We start from the raw sequence: 19,229 nt of genomic DNA on the forward strand, positions 1-19,229 counted from the left end.
GGACTGACCCACAATAACAACATTCACAAGAGACTGATATATGAGCTGGGATTCCAGTTTGTCTATTTATAGTAAATTTAATTATCAAGACAACCAGTTTCTTTGTTCTGGATTTCTCTATTTTCACCCCAAAGGCAAATATGTACGGAGCGCTGTATTACAATTAGAAGGGTTCTTGGTTAGTAGGAAATCAGACGGAAGGCTCTATATTGTAGGATCTTAAATCACTATGTCATTGCTGCCTTTCTGCCACTGGGATAAGCTTTCTGTGGACTGGTGTTCTTGCTTTTGGGCATGACTGGAAGCATGTGACAGTGATGTTTTAGTCTGAAATGTTTAAGGGCCTCTCTTTGTCTTCCAAACTCAAAGTTCTTAGATTCGTTGTAATCCATATATTTTCTGTTGGGCACATCCAGTATAATTGATTTGGTTTGAGTTTTCTTATTTTGAATCACATTTCAGTTAAACTTGTCTCTGTGAAATTACACTTAGGTCCTATGACTAGAATGTTGGATAATACCTATAGGTGGCTGATTGTGATCATAGTTTTTTAAACTGTTACTCCAAATTTCATTTTCAGAAAGTAAAAATTCATATGTACTCAAGGGTGGCTGATAGTTGGGTGTTAGATATATTGTTGTCTATATTTTGGGGAATTTGAAAGTTTATCAAAGTAAAAAATGTTCATATGTGAAGATTTCTTAGATAACTGTGATAGAGCTTTTTCCATTTGAATAACATGTAGGTCATAATCTTTGCTTTCAAGTAGGGGAAAAAGATAAAACAAAACAGCTATATGGTAGGGTATTACATATTACTCATGAGAGTGGTGTAGTTAAGATGCTAGAAGTGGGAGAGACATCACTCACAGGAGGTGGAGAGGGAAGTATTGGAAAACTTCTGAGGTGAGGGAGCATATAGGCTGAGCTTTGGAAAATGTGGAATGAGTAATAAAGTGTAATGGGTAGGACTTAGCAGCTGGGACAGTAGATCGATCCTTGTTTATATAGCCAATCCCAATGTATATTTGTAATATTTTATATATAGTAAAATGATGTAATGTTTTATATAATATAAAAATATATATTGTAGAACATCATATATATCTTTTACTGTTAAAAGAACATGTCATTTATTTTCATTTTTTAAGGAAGGAAGTGAAGGACAGTTATTGGTCCTTGGGGCCACAAATCGCCCCCATGCTTTGGATGCTGCACTACGAAGACCTGGACGATTTGATAAAGAGATTGAGATTGGAGTTCCTAATGCTCAGGACAGACTAGATATCCTCCAGAAACTGCTTCAGAGGGTGCCACATTTGCTTGCTGAAGCTGAACTGCTACAGCTGGCAGAGAGTGCTCATGGATATGTTGGAGCAGACTTGAAAGCCTTGTGTAATGAAGCAGGTAAGAGGGATTTGCTACTGAGTCTGTATTGATGGGCTTAATAACTAGGTCATTTACATACTGATAATTTCTATCTCACTTCTTGAAGGGAATAGCTCATTTTTTTCAAATGAATATGTGTTTGTTGAAAACAGTCTAATCTAGATAATTCAGAATTATCAAAAAGAAATAAAAATTACTCTTAATCCTGCCTCCCAACGATAACCACTATTACGGTGTGTACCCTTTCAGACTTTTCCTGAGTTAAACACACACATGCAACACACACACACACACACACACACACACACACACACACGTAACCAGATGCGTAAATGGCAGTATTGATGATGACAATATTTATTGATATTGTGCTGTGGAAATTAGGGTGAAGTGCTTGCAGGAGGATCAGAATTTTCCATAAAGAGCGGCTTTGTATTTGTTGAAGTGCTGAAAAAGTACGTTGTGAAACCAAAGAATTCTATGCATGTGATGTGACGGTGATGTTTTGAGTCTGAACATGTTTAAGGGCTATAATTAATCATGTGACTTTTTAAGAACTTCACTGTGGCATAGCTGTAGTTACTTTGGAAGCCCTTAAGACCTTTTAACATTTGTGCAAATTTCCATTTCAACCATGGCAAATCTATTCAAATCTGGACAGCTTTTGTAAGCTATAGAAATGTTTGATCAGGCTAGTAAGAATTTATCTTTATAAAAAATATCTCCTAGTCTTTTTTGTTTTGTTTTGTTTTTCTTCTGGGAGGATATGTTTATTTTCTGGTATCCTCAAAAGGCTGGGCACATACCTCAAAGCATCTCTGGCTTGCCAGTAATTTTGGGTTCCTTAAATTTATTCTCTTCTCTTGTATGGGCATATGTTTCTAAGTCCTCTTACACTTTGGAAGGAATTTTTTTTCAGTTGTGGCATTCTGTTCGGTTTGTGACCTCTTCGGTTTTTTCATAAGGTGCTTTAAAGAAAGTTTTTACCTTTGTAGGTAATGGAAGAAGTTGAATTCTTGAGTTTGAAGTTTACTTTAGTGCTTTAGTACAGAACTATGGTAACTTTACCTCAAAATCTTAATTCATAGTTCATGATTCATAGTTTTAATTTAGTAGGATTGAAGACCCTTCTGTTAGTCCTTTCATCCTAATCTGGCCTGATGTTTGAAGGGAAAGAGGTTAGAGAAAGAAAGGTCAGAAACAAAAACTTGAAGAGGTATTTTGGAGTCTATAAATATCTTACTCTTGGTGGGGAAAATCAGTTTAATTTCATTCTGTTTGATCATTATCACAATTTCCATAATAGAGGACTCAACAGTTGGGGGAGAGAACAGGTTATATATACGACAAGGCAAATATAAAGATTCTTCTGGTATATTATGGTCTAGGACAAGCCCCCTTTCTATCTAGTTTCTTGTGCTTCATAAGATATGGTGGGTTTGATCAAGAAAACGAATTTCCTAGTGATCAAGAAGCAGTTCAGTGGATAAATTTTATAGTCTTTCATTCCATTAGGTGATAGTGAAGAGTCTAGATTAGTATGTAGGCATTGCTTTGGACTTGCCCATCTAGGCAAGGAGTCATTCTTCAGCTTCCTTTACCAGACATTTTTTGACTTTCCAATACATTTTCATGCACTCTGGAAGGCTCTGGGATTCTTGCTGTCCAGAAACACACAGCCTGATGAAAGCGATTTGTAAGCAACTACTTATACTGTGAGGTATGTACTCATAAAACTATGGAAAAATGTAGTGACTTTCCTCTTTAAAAGTAAGATCATTTATATTTTACTTATTTCTTAACGGAAATAGCTAATTTATTTCTGATCATAAATATGTATTTGTTGAAAAAATCTAGATAATTCAGAGCACTATCAAAAGAGAAATAAAAATCACTGTTTATCTTATCTCCTAAAGATAACCACTATTATAGCATGTCTACTTTGAGACTTTTCCTGAATTTACACACATGTATATAACCGTGAGTTACAAAAGAAATGCTGTGGTTATATAGAGAAAATGACATCTAAGAAGGAGCTAAAAGAAAAAGTAGGAGTTCTACAGATAGAATGAAGGGTGTGAAAAGGTAGGAAAGGGAAAACATCCTTTTGTTTAATCCTCACACTAACCCTGTGATACAAGTATTGGAATCAAGAGAGGTCTCACAGCTAGTATGTGGCAGGGCTAGACTTAAACTCCAGGTCATCTTATTCCAAATACATGCTCTGAATCAAAATTAAATCATATGGCTCAGATTTTTGTCAGAGCAGTATGAGGCTTTTTGATTTATTTTTAGTCTATGAAGCTATGGGTAGGATCAATTTGTAAAATAAGAAGTACCCTTACCTTTTTGCAGAAATTAAGGTGTGTCCTGAGGCTTTCAGGGGAAACCTATAATGTAACTCACATACTAGATATATGTACCTCACATACTAGATATACATAGGGCCATCTTTCATGGGCACTGTAGTACCCCAAGAACTTTAGGAAAATGGTAAGAAAATTTGAGAAATTCTGCACCTTATTATGGTACATGTAGCAAAAAGTTGTGAAAGGATCACAAGGTGGGTTGGAGAGAGGACTCCGATATGAAGATACATATAAAGGGTGTACTTGGCACATAAAAGCAGTAAGTAAATACTAACTGCTGTTGGTGTGACTTAATAATTTCAGATGATCAGATACTGAACTGATCTGTTTTTCCCCTGATCTAGCAGTGAATCAGATTATGAGAAAGTAATTTTTAAAAAGATCAGTGTTAAAGTGTCCAGTAGGATAGATACATGGTTTTGTGTATACTGTCTTAAATATTCGTGTATGTGTGTTATATCATATTGTTTTCTAACTCTGTGTAGCAGAATAAAGTTTAAGAGTAGTGTGTTAGTTTTTTGCAAGGGATTTTTCTAAAAAGACAGAGGGAAATAGTAGAAAAAATGAATTTTGAGTGTTGGACAGACCTGCCTTTAAAATCAGACTTGTGATCTTGGGCATGCCTTATCTGAACCTTAGTTTTCTCCATTTGTAAGTTGAGGGGGTTGTGGTAGATGATGTCTATGTGCCCTTGAGAATATGATGTTCTCTGAATATAAGGGAGGATGAGAAAGAAAAGGCTGGTGGGGAGAAAGGATGGGAAGATTTGGAAAATGGAAAGGGGAAAGTAAGCTTTACTCAAATTACTCAATAAGCCTGGTCTGGCTTCCTTAGATATACTTCCATATGCCTGGCCTTTCCACTTTTCTTTGTCTTCTCTTTGGTACCTGTTTGTCTGAATGACCTAAACTGAGGAGGTTAGAGCTTTTTCCCACATTATTCTTTGAAATAATGCTACAAAGCAGGCTAATGTTGATTGTGAAGTTAATTTTCTCATGGAAATAATTATAATTTTTGACCAAGGACTTGACTTGAGTAAACTAAATTTGGTTGATAGTGCTACTCAGAAGGAAATACAAAACAACTCTACAGTTCTGTAAGCATTAAAAATAGTGGAATTATGTTCCACGTGTGGTGGAATAGACATAAGTGTATCCCACTTACTGAACATACAAGGGCATCCCCATATGTCATGATGTGTATGTTGAGCATAGTGAGGAAAAACTCAGCCATGTGGTAAATTTGAACCACTCTCCTCGTTATTATAGATTGAACATTTAATGTTGAATTGTACCTCAATTTAGAGAGGCTATTAAAGGATTATTTGAATGGGTCTTAGTTTTTTTAAATGACTGCCTAGGGAAGTTTGAACTGGGCCTTTTTTATTTTAGCATGGTCGGCTTCCTTGGGTAAGTAGAAGCAGTCGTAGTCATTCCATTGACCTTAGAATTACATATAATGTTAGAATCATTGTTTTTTCAAAAAAGTCATGGTAATATCTTAATATTTGGAGGCAATATTAATGATTTCTGGTACATAATAGGTGTTCAATAAGTATTTGATCTGAGAAATAATATGTGGAAACTGGGAGACATAATTACCACCCTACTCCCTTTGATAGAGTAATAAAAATATTTATTAACCTCAGAGCTGACTTAAATTTTGCTTCTAAACCCCTGGTGGGCTTCATCTCCTTCTCTCTAAACCCCTGGTGGGCTTCATCTCCTTCTCTCTGTTGCCCTCAGAAATCCCTGCTCTGTGCTAAGAAAACAGCTCCAGGGGATTATTGCAACCTTTATAGGCAGCAGGTAGCAAGATATAAGTGCTCTGTGATGTCTTAAATAACTGTAGCTATTTTCTTGAACATTTCCAGCCTATTTTTGGCTCCCCACTGACAAGAGTACTCAGTTATGGCTCTTACTGTGGACTTTAACTACATTTTGCTTAAAACCAGTGCTTTTCAGGAGGCATTTTCATTCACTAGTTGTGCTCTGCTTAAGTGGACAGCTTGAGAATGCCTACTGGCATATCTGGGGAGTGAGGCACCTGGACCTGCAGATCTGTGAGGACAGTGAGGGACTCTAGCTCCAGGAGATGTATTCCTAAGGACCTAAGTCAATTGTCTGTTTCTATCATTTTTATTGTCCACAGAATTCAGATTCATTTCATGTGTTCTCAATTCAGGACAGATCACTAGGGATAGAGGTTCTCAGACTTTCTCGTGTATCAGAATCATGTGGCAAACTTAGTACAATAGATTGCTGGGTGTGCCCCACTCCAGACTTGGCGATTCAGTAGGTTTGGGTTGGTGCCTGAGACTTTCTAACAAGTTCCCAGCTGATGCTGATGCTGCTGGTCTGGGGACCACACTTTGAGAGCCTGACAGAGCATGTTAGTTCTTAAATTTCATTATGCATCAGGTTCACCTGGGAAGCTACATGCATACACTCCCTCCCCACACTTAATTGAGTAAGGGGATGGAGAGCTGAAATTAGGATTTATAATGTTTCCCAAGTGATTTTGAAGCAGCCAATCTTGCACTTGCCTGTGATCAAGTATTTGAATCATTGATTTAGGCCAGTGGTTCTCTAGTTTAAATCTGTCTAAGATTCACTTGGAAAGCTTATTAAAACACATTCTGGGCCCCTACTAGATCAGTAGTAGGTCCAGGAGGGGTCCAAGAATTGGCATTTCTGTCAAGTTAAAGGTGATAATCAAGGCTGCTGGCTGATCTAGGCTAACTTGCTCTCTGATTTTTGAAGATTCTCTGTAACTGATATAAATAACTGTATTAGATTTAGAGAATGCAATTCTCTGACTACCTCTGGGAATGGCCCATTTCTTTGCTAAGTTTTTTGGTGATAGAAACACACTATTCCAAACTGTCATGTAACTCGCACACTGGGAAAAATGGATGTTCCTATGGCCAGGATCCTCACCTGACCCTAAACTACTTGATGATGTAACTGGCCTATTGCTAGGCTAATGCATCCACCTACACATGAGCTGTTACTGACTGAATCACTATAGAAAGAGCTCTACCCAGTGCTGTGGGAGGAGGCAGAGATGGCGATGGATTACTGACCTGCAGACTGCTTGTTGGAGATGTGATTCTAGTGCTCAACCTACCGCTGTGAGAATAAAGCCGAGTATAAACCCTTTTACCCCAAGAATATCTGTTGTCATTTCTTGGGATCACCAAATCCATAGCGAACTTGTCTGGGGCTGAAACCCTCAGGCAAGATACACACTCTAGAAGAAAACGAGTGTCCAAGTTTGTCTCAAGGTATGTATAATAGTTCTGAATAAAACTTAACAATGAGAAGGACAGCAAGGCCACAGTTAAGGAGACAGTTCAGAATAAACAATTGAGAATACAGATAGGAATGTAGACATGTGTTTTTCCTAAAACATTTGCTTGCTTTGTGATCTGTGGACCCATGTGGTGGTTGAGCTTTTTGTGTGGTGGTTGTGTGACAGCTTTCCTTCTTCCTGGATGGCCTTCTAGTTGAAGAGCTCTGCCCTTTTTAACAAAAAGTGGTGTAAGCTGTCTTGTAATAGCATATATTGAAGTTATTCAGAATTTTATAAAACACAAGTGAATTTTGTTCCCAGTTGTTTTTGTAATGTGTATGTTTTGTGGATTACTAATAGAAACGATCAAAATCCCTGTAGCATATATTTGTGCATGCTTACCCAGAGGATCAGTTTACAGTCTGTGCTGCAGTTCATAGAGTGATACTACATCTTTTGCAGTGTGCTTATTCTCAATTTTCCTAATCTAGTATGCCAGAGTTTCTAAATATTTTCTGTATCTTTTAACTTCATCTCCATAATGAATATGAAAATTGGAAATACCACAGTAGTGTTGCTTTCAGCACTTGGAACTTTTATCTGAGCCGATATGATGTTTATTGTTGAGGATTGGGCATGAAACTTACTTTCAAATGTTATGCTTTTGTTACAAGTAATTTTTGAGCACGAGTGTGGTTTAATATATCCTGACTTGTCCAAAAGCCTAGTGTTTTGTAGCTCACCTTTTTAAGCAAAGAGCAGCTGCATTTTGAAATGTTTTATCTCAAGCGGACAAGCTGTTTACAAGCTGAACTCCGACACATCCTGACCTTTAATGTCTGTGTTTGTATTCTTCCTGGGATTAATTAGTTGAATAGCCTTTTATTAATTCCCTCAAAATTTATAATGTTTTAAATTAACAACATAGATAAGCATACCACACTTTTTTGGAAAACATGAAATGTTAATTATGTAGCAGAGACATGAATTATATAAACTCTGCTGAATGTTAGAAGATGCTTAGCAACAATGTTTTCCAAATACAGGGATTTATTATAAACTTATCCTTCTAAGGCTGCCTGTGCCATTTCAGGAGAGTGAATATAAATAGAGCTTGATTTCTTCAAGAAGTGGACTCAGTCATTTTGTTTACAGTGGAAGGAAGTATTTGCCTCACATCTCTAAGAATTTATCTTTAGCATCCTTGTTGATTACACATCATTTCAACATGTTCATACCAAATATTTGGGCCTTGATAAGATAGCATCACAGAACAGGAAGAATTAAAACTCTTATTTAAACAATGATTTTGTCATTATTACACTTAAGTCGATTTAGTAACAATACTGAATCTAATTACTATAACAAAACGTTTTTTGAGATGGAAAATTTTATCTGTCTTGTACCAGAGTTTGAGATATTTATAGCTGCTAGTCCTCCCCCCACCCTTTACTTTTAACAGTAATTTATGGAGGATTTAGAATGTACAAAATACATAACAGTCCAGCTCTTACAAAATGTTCTCTTTCTAACATTTTCCACCATTTTTTATTCTGCCAATTTTTCGAAGTTAGAATTAAAATATTGGTTCTGCAAAAATTCAGTGTTTTTAAATAAAGTCCGGGAAAATAGTGGATTTTAGTGGAAAGCATATGTTGAGCTTTAGATTCAAATCTAGCACTATCCTTCATCAGTTTAGAGTCATTGAGGAAGCAATGCAGGCTCTTGAACTCTGTTTCCTCACCTGCTAACTAGGGATAACATATCTTTTAAAGAGTTCTTGTGAGGTTTAAAAACAGTCTGGTTGCTGTGGTCATGACTTATGTAGGTCTTTGGTAAGTGTCACTTTCTCTTTCTTACAAAAAATTTCATGTTTTGTGTGTATGCCTTTCTCTGGTAGAAGCTTATTTGAATTTTGGCAATATTCTTGGTACTTAATGAAGTATTCTTAGTTACCCTAGAACAAGACATATCAGGGAAATCGGGCATCATCCATTACCGTGCCAGAGAAGTGATCTTTACAGAATCTGGACCAATAAAAGTGTTTCCTATTACTAAGAATATGTAAACTAAAGATAGATATTACTTGTTTGGGGTGCATTTTCTTGCTGAACTTGAGAGCTCTCAGAGCATACATAGGCAGAGTCACAATCTTTTTTCCCCCCTACCCACCTTATCCCACATGTGAGCATTGTAGGCCAGCAGTAGAGCAACAAAATTCAATTGTGGTACTATCATGATTACCACTGTAATGCATTTTATAAGGCATCATATCTTTATTCATTAGTGTAGCTGGATAAATAAGCAGTATAAAATCTCACAGAACAGTGAGTTTTCTTCTCTGTTTCATAATTCTGAAATGTCATAGTTACATTTGTGATGTTGGGATTTTTCCTACTGCATAGGAGTTATAAATATTGTAGAAAAGGTGGGATGTTTTTTTTACTTTTGTCATTGAATTTGGGTAATGTAATATTACTTTTGCTGTTCATTTGAAATGACTGGAGCTGAATGGTTTGTTTCAGAAAAACAGGTGGTAGTTTTGATTCTATTTAGGCTGTAAGTGATATATACCATTTACTTTGCTAGTGGAAAATTTTCTGAGTTGCCTTGCCAAGACTAAGAAGGGTTTTCTTTCTAAGTAAAACAATCACAAAAATAAAATCAACCTACCTAAATAAAAGTTACTTCTAAGTTATTCTTGGTTCCTTTTTTCTCTACTCTTTCTTTATCAAATCCTGTAAGTACTGTTTTCAAGATTTATTCAGAATTTGAGCTTTTAAAAAAATAAAAATAATTCTAAACTATTTTCATTGCTCTTGTAAGGATTACTGTGATAGCTTCTTCCTGCCAACTCTATCCTCCACCTCCTACCCATCTTTATTCTCTTATTTTCTCTAAGCTGCAGGACCTCAAATTGCAGAATTTGGAGATGAATGTCTTGGCTAGAGGTAGGTCTTGGGAGTTGTCAGCAGTTAGATGGTGACAGAATCCATTCAAAAGAGTAAAATCACTTAGAATGTGTAGAGTTCAGTCACTTATTCATTTACTGAACCCAGGCACTGCTCTGGGTGCTGGGCTTGCCTCAGTGAGTAAGATGGATTTAGACCCTCTTCTCTTAGAACTCAAGGTGCACTGGGAAGTCCAGTGGTGTAACAGGTAATTACAGTGAAGTGTGTTGGGTATTTGTGAATGATCAAGAGGTTTTAGAATGTTAGTAAGGAAGGAAAAGGGGTCTTGGGGAACACTACCATTCAGAGGTTGGGTTGTTAGAAAAGTTCTGGTCTAGGAGACTGAGGAGTGACTAGAGAGATGGGAAGAGAACTCGAAAGAATGTGGTTATCATATGAAACAAGGGAGGGAGTTCCTAGAAATAATGTGTTAGTTAACACTAATTGAGTACCTGCAATGTGTCAGCCATTGTTTGAAGTGCCTTACATGTACTAATGCATTTCTTACAGCATCCATTATAAGGTTATCTTTGTTTTATAGGTGAGGACATTTAGATTAAAGAGATTAAGGGACATTTCCAAGATCACATGAGAAGTAAGTAGTGGAGCCAGATGGACAGTCTTAGAGACCACAGTGACATCAATTGCTAGTTTCTTACCTGGGAAGTCATTGAAGAGAGTTGTTCTAGCATAGTCTTGTGGCAGGTTGCTAGGTTGCAGTAAAATGAGGGGTAATCGAAAGTTGAGTGAACAGGGATGGTGATTGTGAATTACTTTTTCAGTTCCATTGTTGTGCTTTTGTTTAGAGTTTTGTATCTTCCATAAAAAAGGGATTTTAGTTGACCTGCCCTCCCTCTTTGCCACATCTGTGCCCTACTTCCCTCCTCTTGTGAAAATCATATTATATTCCTTTATTATTTACCTGAGTACTCTCCTCCTACCAAGGCCACTGTAGATCGTCAACCTTTCATGGCACAAGAACTGTGCTCTAATGAACTATCCTTTTTTTTTAATTTAAAAAAGAAATTTAATAAGGTTGGCAAGCCAGGTAAGTAAATACCTTGATAGTAAAAATTTAAAACTAAACCTATATTTTTAGGAAAATTGGTTGTAACCTAGGACTGGTGAATTGTTCCTGATGTTTTAGACCCTCTCAGAAATCATTTAGTATCTTCCCTTATTTCACAGATGAGGACAGACTATGGGATCTATCCAAGCTCAAGTATTTAGAGGAGTCTTGGCCCAAGATTCAGGTCTTGAGACCAGTATGCTTTCCATTGTGCCATAACGTTTAAAATCAGCTTTTGAAAGTGATAGGAATTCAGAATAGATCTGGTTTCTGTGATCGGTGTATGTTACACCAATCACTTGTAATATAAATAAAGAACCACAATACCCACTTTGAGTGTATTCTGTTTGATTTCTTTCCTATTAACGAGCAGCGAGAAATGGAACTCTCCCAGTGATACATCAAATGATACTTACTCCCGTGTCTATACTTAATACTGAGTTGAGAGAATGTAAAGACTCTCAGATAAAACAAATTTTCTGGATTTCTGATATTTTGAAGAAAATATATTTTAAAAAAGGAGACTTACATTTTGTTATAGGTGCTTTCAGTGTTCATGTGCATGAGGAAATTTTATGTTCAACTTTTACAGTTCAAATCTGAGATCCAGATGCTCATGTTTCATGTTACTTCTTATATAATTGTAGAGTAGGTAGTAATTCTAAAAAGCAGTATTATTCCTGTAATCAGTTTAAGTTCATTGTTAGTTTCTAATAAAGGAACTAAATTGCAGTTTCAAAAGTAACACGATAATTTAGCAAGCATTGGGTATAAAAGTGTAGGATTCCATGTGCATGGAGCAAGATGGTGTTTGTTGATTGAATCTGGAGCAGATGGTTTTGAAGAGCATGAATTTAGAGTAATTGCCTTTGTCCAGAAGTGATTATGTCTGGATAGTGATGTGAAGCTTGAGGGGGAACATGCCACATACAGAAAAGAATGTGTTGGCATTAGGCTTGCCTGAAGCTTTTGTGTTTTATTCTCTTCCTTGCCTCTTATTTTCCATGCTGAAAATTTTTAAGAGCATTGGAAAATAAAATAATTAAAACAAAATGAAACATTTACTGTTTAATTAGCTACACCTGTTTTTTGTTTCAAAGTTTTGTTCTTTAAGAACATAGAAGTACTGCTTCTGTTTTTGTTTACATTTTGAGAATTAACTTTAAACTTAGGAAGGAAAGGAAATGTCATAGATTTCTTGCCCTAAGCTGTATTCCTTGATGATATGCATGTGTCCATTTGCTCCTCCAGTTAATTATTTACTTCTGGTTTATAAAAGTGTATGTATTTTTAAAAACTTCTTGGCATAGATTCTAGTGTGGCCTCATTAGGAATGGTTTATGTCCAGTAATTTAAGCTTAGCATCAGATAATTTTTTTTAATTAAGGTATTATTGATACACACTCTTATGAAGATTTCATTTGAAAAAACAATGTGGTTACTACATTTACCCATAATATCAAGTCCCCACCCATACCCCAATGCAGTCACTGTCCATCAGTGTAGTGAGATGCCATAGATTCACTATTTGCCTTCTCTGCTACACTGTTCTCCCTGTGATCCCCCACACCATGTGTACTAAACATAATACTCCTCAATCCCCTTCTCCCTCCCACCCCACACCCCTCCCACTTGGTAACCACTAGTTCCTTCTTGGAGTCTCTGAGTCGGCTGCCGTTTTGTTCCTTCAGTTTTGCTTCGTTTTTATACTCCACAAATGAGGGAAATCATTTGGCATTTGTCTTTCTCTGCCTGGCTTATTTCACTAAGCATAATGTACTCCAGCTCCATCCATGTTGCTGCAAATGGTAGGATTTGTTTCTTTCTTATGGCTGAATAGTATTCTATTGTGTATATGTACCACCTCTTCTTTATCCATTCATCTATTGATGGACACTTAGGTTGCTTCCATATCTTGGCTATTGTAAAAAGTGCTGCGATAAACATAGGGGTGCATATGTCTTTTTGAATCTGAGAAGTTGTATTCTTTGGGTAAATTCCAAGGAGTGGGAATCCCAGGTCAAATGGTATTTCTATTTTTAGTTTTTTGAGGAACCTCCACATTGCTTTCCACAATGGTTGAACTAGCTTACATTCCCACCAGCAGTGTAGGAGGGTTCCCCTTTCTCTATATCCTAACCAACATTTGTCGTCCATCTTTTGAATGCTGGCCGTCCTAACTGGTGTGAGGTGATACTTCATTGTGGTTTTAATTTGTATTTCCCTGATGATTAGTGATGGGGAGCATCTTTTCATGTATCTGTTGGCCATCAGAATTTCTTCTTTGGAGAAGTGTCTCTTCATAACCTCTGCCCATTTGTTAATCAGGTTATTTGCTTTTCGGTTGTTGAGGCATGTAAATTCTTTATATATTTTGGGTGTTAACCCCTTATTGGGTATGTCATTTACAAATATATTCTCCCATACTGTAGGATGCCTTTTTGTTCTGTTGATGGTGTGTCCTTTGCCATACAGAAACTTTTTAGTTTGATGTAGTCCCATGAGTTCATTTTTGCTTTTGTTTCCCTTGCTTGAGGAGATGCGTTCAGGAAGAAGTTGTTCATGCTTATATTATACAGGAGATTTTTGCCTATGTTGTCCTCTAAGAGTTTATGGCTTCATGACTTACATTCAGGTCTTTGATCCATTTTGAGTTTACTTTTGTGTATGGGGTTAAACAGTAATGCAGTTTTGTTCTCTTGCATGTAGCTGTCCAGTTTTTCCAACACCAGCTGTTGAAGAGGCTGTCATTTCCCCATTGTATATCCATGACTCCTTTATCATATATTAATAGACCATATATGGTTGGGTTTATATCAGGGCTCTCTAGTCTGTTCCATTGGTCTATAGGTCTGTTCTTGTGCCAGTACCAAATTGTCTTGATTACTGTGGCTTTGTATTAGAGCTTCAAGTTGGGGAGCATAATCCCCCCAGCTTTATTCTTCCTTCTCAAAATTGATTTGGCTATTTAGGGTCTTTTGTTGTTCCATATGAATTTTAGAATGATTTTCTCTAGTTCGTTGAAAAATGCTGTTGGTATTTTGATAGGAATTGCATTGAATCTGTAGATTGCTTTAGGCAGGATGGCCATTTTGACAATATTAATTCTTCCTATCCATGAACACGGGATGTGTTTCCATTTACTTGTATCTTTGTTAATTTCTCTCCTAAGTGTCTTGTAGTTTTCAGAGTATAGGTCTTTCACTTCCTTGGTTAGGTTTATTCCTAGGTATTTTATTCTTTTTGATGCAATTGTGAATAGAATTGTTTTCCTGATTTCTCTGCTAGTTCATTGTTAGTGTATAGGAATGCCATAGATTTCTGCATATTAATTTTGTATCCTGCAACTTTGCTGAATTCAGATATTAGATCTAGTAGTTTTGGAGTTGATTCTTTAGAGTTTTTTTATGTACAGTATTATGTCATCTGCAAACAGGGGCAGCTTGACTTCTGCCTTACCAATCTGGATGCCTTTTATTTCTTTGTGTTTGATTGGCATGGCTAGGACCTCCAGTACTATGTTGAATAGAAGTGGGGAGAGTGGGCATCCTTGTCTTATTCCTGATCTTAATGGAAAAGCTTTCAGCTTCTTGCTGTTAAATATTATGTTGGGTGTGGGTTTGTCATATATGGCCTTTATTATGTTGAGGTACTTGCCCTCTATACCCATTTTGTTGAGAGTTTTTATCATGAATGGATGTTGAATTTTGTCCAATCCTTTTTCAGCATCTATGGAGATGATTATGTGGTTTTTGTCCTTCTTTTGGTTGATGTGATGAATGATGTTGATGGATTTTCGAATGTTGTACCACCCTGGGATGAATCCCACTTGATCATGATGGATGATCTTTTTGATGGATTTTTGAATTCGGTTTGCTAATATTTTGTTGAGTATTTTTGCATCTATGATCATCAGGGATATTGGTCTGTTATTTTCTTTTTTTGTGGGCTCTTTGCTTGGTTCTGGTGTTAGAGTGATGGTGGCCTCATAGAATGAGTTTGGAAGTATTCCCTCTTCTACTCTTTGGAAAAATTTAAGGAGGATGGGTATTAGGTCTTCACTAAATGTTTGATAAAATTCAGCAGTGAAGCCATCTGGGACAGGAGTTTTTTTCTTAGGTAGTTTTTTGATTACCAATTCAATTTCGTTGCTGGTAATTGGTCTGTTCAGATTTTCTGTTTCTTTCTGTGTCAGCCTTGGAATGTGTTATTTTTCTAGAAAGTTGTCCATTTCTTCTAGTTTTTCCAGCTTGTTAGCATATAATTTTTCATAGTATTCTCTAATAATTCTTTGTATTTCTGTGGTGTCCAAAGTGATTTTTCCTTTCTCCTTTCTGATTCTGTTTATGTGATAAACTCTTTTTTTCTTGATAAGTCTGGCTAAAGGTTTATCTATTTTGTTTATTTTCTCAAAGAACCAGCTCTTGCTTTCATTAATTATTTCTATTGTTTGATTCTTCTCAATTTTATTTATTTGTGCTCTAATCTTTATTAGGTCCCTCCTTCTACTGACTTTGGGCCTCCTTTGTTCTTCTTTTTCTAGTTGCGTTAATTTTGAGTTTAGGCTGCTCATATAGGATTGTTCTTCTTTCCTGAGGTAGGCCTGTATTGCATTATAGTTTCCTCTCAGCACGGCCTTGGCTGCATCCCACACATTTTGCGGTGTGAATTATTGTTGTCATTTGTCCCCATATATTGCTTGATCTCTGTTTTTATTTGGTCATTTATCCATTGGTTATTTAGGAGCATGTTGTGAAGCCTCCATGTCTTTGTGGGGTTTTTCGTTTTCTTTACATAATTTATTTCTAGTTTCATACCTTTGTGTTCTGAGAAACTGGTTGGTAGAATTTCAATCCTTTTGAATTTACTGAGACTCTTTTTGTGGTGTAGCGTGTGGTCTATTCTGGAAAATGTTCCATGTGCACTTGAGAAGAATGTGTATTCTGCTGCTTTTGGGGGTAGAGTTCTGTAGATGTCTGTTAGGTCCATCTGTTCTAATGTGTTGTTCGGTGCCTCTGTGTCCTTACTTATATTCTGTCTGGTTGATCTGTCCTTCAGAGTGAGTGGAGTGTTCAAGTCTCCTAGAATGAATGTATTGCATTCTATTTCCCCTTTTAATTCTGTTTGTATTTGTTTCACATATGTGGGTGCTCCTGTGTTGGGCATACAGATATTTATAATGGTTATATTTTCTTGTTGGATTGACCATTTTATCATTATGTAATGTCCTTCCTTGTCTCTTGTGACTTTCTTTGTTTTGAAGTCTATTTTGTCTGATACAAGTACTGCAACTCCTGCTTTTTTCTCCCTATTAGTTGCATGAAATTTGTTTTTCTATCTGTTCCTTTTTAGTCTTTGTATGGCTCTGGGTTTAAAGTGAGTCTCTTGTAGGCAGCATATAGATGGGTCTCGTTTTTTATCCATTCAGTGACTCTATGTCTTTTGGTTTGTGTATTCAGACCATCTACATTTAGGGTGATTATCGATAGGGATGTACTTACTGCCATTGCAGGCTTTAGATTCGTGGTTACCAAAGGTTCAAGGTTAACTTCCTTACTATCTAAGAGTCTAACTTAACTTACTTAATATGCTATTACAAATACAATCTAAGGGTTCTTTTCTTTTTCTCCTTTTTCTTCCTCCTCCAATCTTTATATATTAGGTATCATATTCTGTACTCTTTATCTATCCCTTGATTGACTTTGGGGATACTTAATTTAATTTTGCATTTGCTTAGTAATTAGCTGTTCTGCTTTCTTTACTGTGGTTTTATTACCTCTGGTGACAGCTGTTAAACCTTAGGAACACTTCCATCTATAACAGTCCCTCCAAAATACACTGTAGAAATGTTTTGTGGGAGGTTAATTCTCTCAGCCTTTGCTTTTCTGGAAATTGTTTAATCCCTCCTTCAAATTTTAATGATAATCTTGCCGGATAAAGTAATCTTGGTTTGAGGCCCTTCTGCTTCATTGCATTAAATACCTCATGCCACTCCCTTCTGGCCTTTAAGGTTTCTGCTGAGAAGTCTGATGATATCCTGATGGGCTTTCCTTTTTGTGATCTTATTTCTCTGTCTGGCTGCTTTTAATAGTCTGTCCTTCTCCTTGATCTTTGCCATTTTAATTACTATATGTCTTGGTGTTGTCTTCCTTGGGTCCCTTGTGTTGGTAAATCTGTGCACCTCCATGGCTTGAGAGACTATCTCCTTCCCCAGATTGGGGAAATTTTCAGCAACTACCTCTTCAAAGACACTGTCTATCCCTTTTTCTCACTCTTCTTCTGGTACACCTATAATGCGAATATTGTTATGTTTGGATTGGTCACACAGTTCTCTCAATATTCTTTCAGTCTTAGAGATCCTTTTTTCTCTCTGTGCCTCAGCTTCTTTGTATTCCTCTTCTCTAGTTTCTATTTCATTTATCGTCTCCTCCACCATTTCTAATCTGCTTTTAATACCCTCCATTGCGCTGTTCAACGACTGCATCTCCGACCGGAATTCATTCCTTAGTTTTTGAATATCTTTCAGTACCTCCATGAGCATGTTAATGCTTTTTATTTTGAAATCCCTTTCAGGAAGAGTCATGAGGTCAATGTCATCTTTCTCAAGAGTTGTATTAATAATTTACTTTGAACCAGGTTCTTTTGGCATTTCATATTTGTATATGATGCCCTCTAGTGTCCAGAAACTCTACTCTTTGGAGCTGTTCAGCTCCTGAAGCAATGTCGGGGTTCGCAGGGGAGTGGTATTGGTGCCTGGCAGGAGGAAAGCTGTTTCCTGCTCCCCGGCTGCTATGCCTTTCTCCACTGCTGGAACCAGTGGGCCGAGCACACAGGTATAAGCCTTTATGCTTTGTGTTTGTAGTTGCTATAGACAGATCTTCCCTCTGGCTTGCCTAATGCCAGGGTAGGGTTTGCTGGTTTACGAGCCAGGTGGGGCTGGCCGGGAGAAAAGTGCAGTAGGCTGCGTATCATGGAGGGGGTCTTTGGAGCTGTGTAGCCAGCCAGGGAGCTGGAGCACCTGAAGATCGTGATGGCTCCCAACCTGCTGGGCAGAGTGCACCTGGCAATTTTTTCTAGCTGTCCTTTCTCCTGAGCAGTAAGCTTTGTGCAATCCTTGCCCCTTTAGCAGCCCTCTTGATAAGGGCTTCCTTGTTAGGAAGTATCTCAGACTGTCCGCCTTTCTTTTGTCCCAGAGCAGCTGGATATGGATCCCTGCTTTCCACAAGTGCTGGAATCTCAGTTTGTCCAGGAATTCTGCCTGTCTTAGCTTTCCAATCTCCTAATCACAAGAGTATCATGAAGGCACCATGAAATATAGGTTTGTGCTCCCAGAGCAGATCTCCAAAGTTAGGTATTTGGCAGTCCCAGGCCTCTACTCCCTCCCCGTTCCATTTCTTTTCCTCCAGCTGGTGAGCTGGGGTGGGGGATGGGCTTGGGTCCTGCCAGGCCACAGTTTTGTTATGTTACCCTGTTCCGTGAGGTCTGCTCTTTTCTCTAGGTGTATGCAGTCTGGCGCAGTCCTCTTTCCTGTTGCTCTTTCAGGATTAGTTGTATTAATTATATTTTCATATTATTTGCGGTTTTAGGAGGAAGCGACTGTCTCACCTCTCATGCTGCCATCTTTAATCCTCTGCCCAGCATCAGAGAATTTTAAAGTTGAAAGAATAATTTAGAGAAGATATATTTTATTCTTTCCATTTAATAAATGAGACAGTGGGTGGCCTTAAGAAGCTAAGTTTTATTTGAAGTGACACCTGAGCTAGTGGCAGATCTAGAATCATGGAGGTTTGGTTACATTAATATGGTAGCTCCAGGGATCTTTAATTTTTGCCACCTCTGATAGACATTTAACATTTAATTCATATAAATTCTGTGTTTCAACTTGCACATTATTTTCAAGAATAGCATTTGTGTATAACAGTGTACTTCTAGTATTGTCTAGAGTCATAGAACTTCAGACTGGGAAAGGATTTGAAGGCCCATGGCAAGAATTTCTAGCCTCACTTGTCATGTTTTTATGGCTTTTGCAAATTTGTAATATTCCATATTGTTCTTTTCTCTTTTCTGACAGTCACCCACGTTTTATTTTCTCACATATCTACAAATTAATAGAGTTGAATTTAGGTTTATTTAAAACATATTCTTTCATATTTCTAAG

The 19,229-nt window shown here is 37.1% G+C and overlaps 1 protein-coding gene across 5 annotated transcripts in view; it reads left to right on the top strand.

The window, feature by feature from the left end:
• The window catches only part of AFG2A (AFG2 AAA ATPase homolog A), a 383,456-nt gene that overhangs the window by 25,330 nt on the left and 338,897 nt on the right, over positions 1-19,229 (top strand). For all 5 annotated transcript variants that reach the window (XM_036922969.2, XM_057502600.1, XM_057502602.1 and 2 more), the window contains one exon: positions 1,151-1,406. In XM_036922969.2, the coding sequence (XP_036778864.1) occupies positions 1,151-1,406 (256 nt within the window). The remainder of the gene's footprint in view (positions 1-1,150; positions 1,407-19,229) is intronic.

The sequence above is a fragment of the Manis pentadactyla genome, chromosome 5 (genome assembly GCF_030020395.1).
Source record: "Manis pentadactyla isolate mManPen7 chromosome 5, mManPen7.hap1, whole genome shotgun sequence".
NCBI lineage: Eukaryota > Metazoa > Chordata > Mammalia > Pholidota > Manidae > Manis > Manis pentadactyla.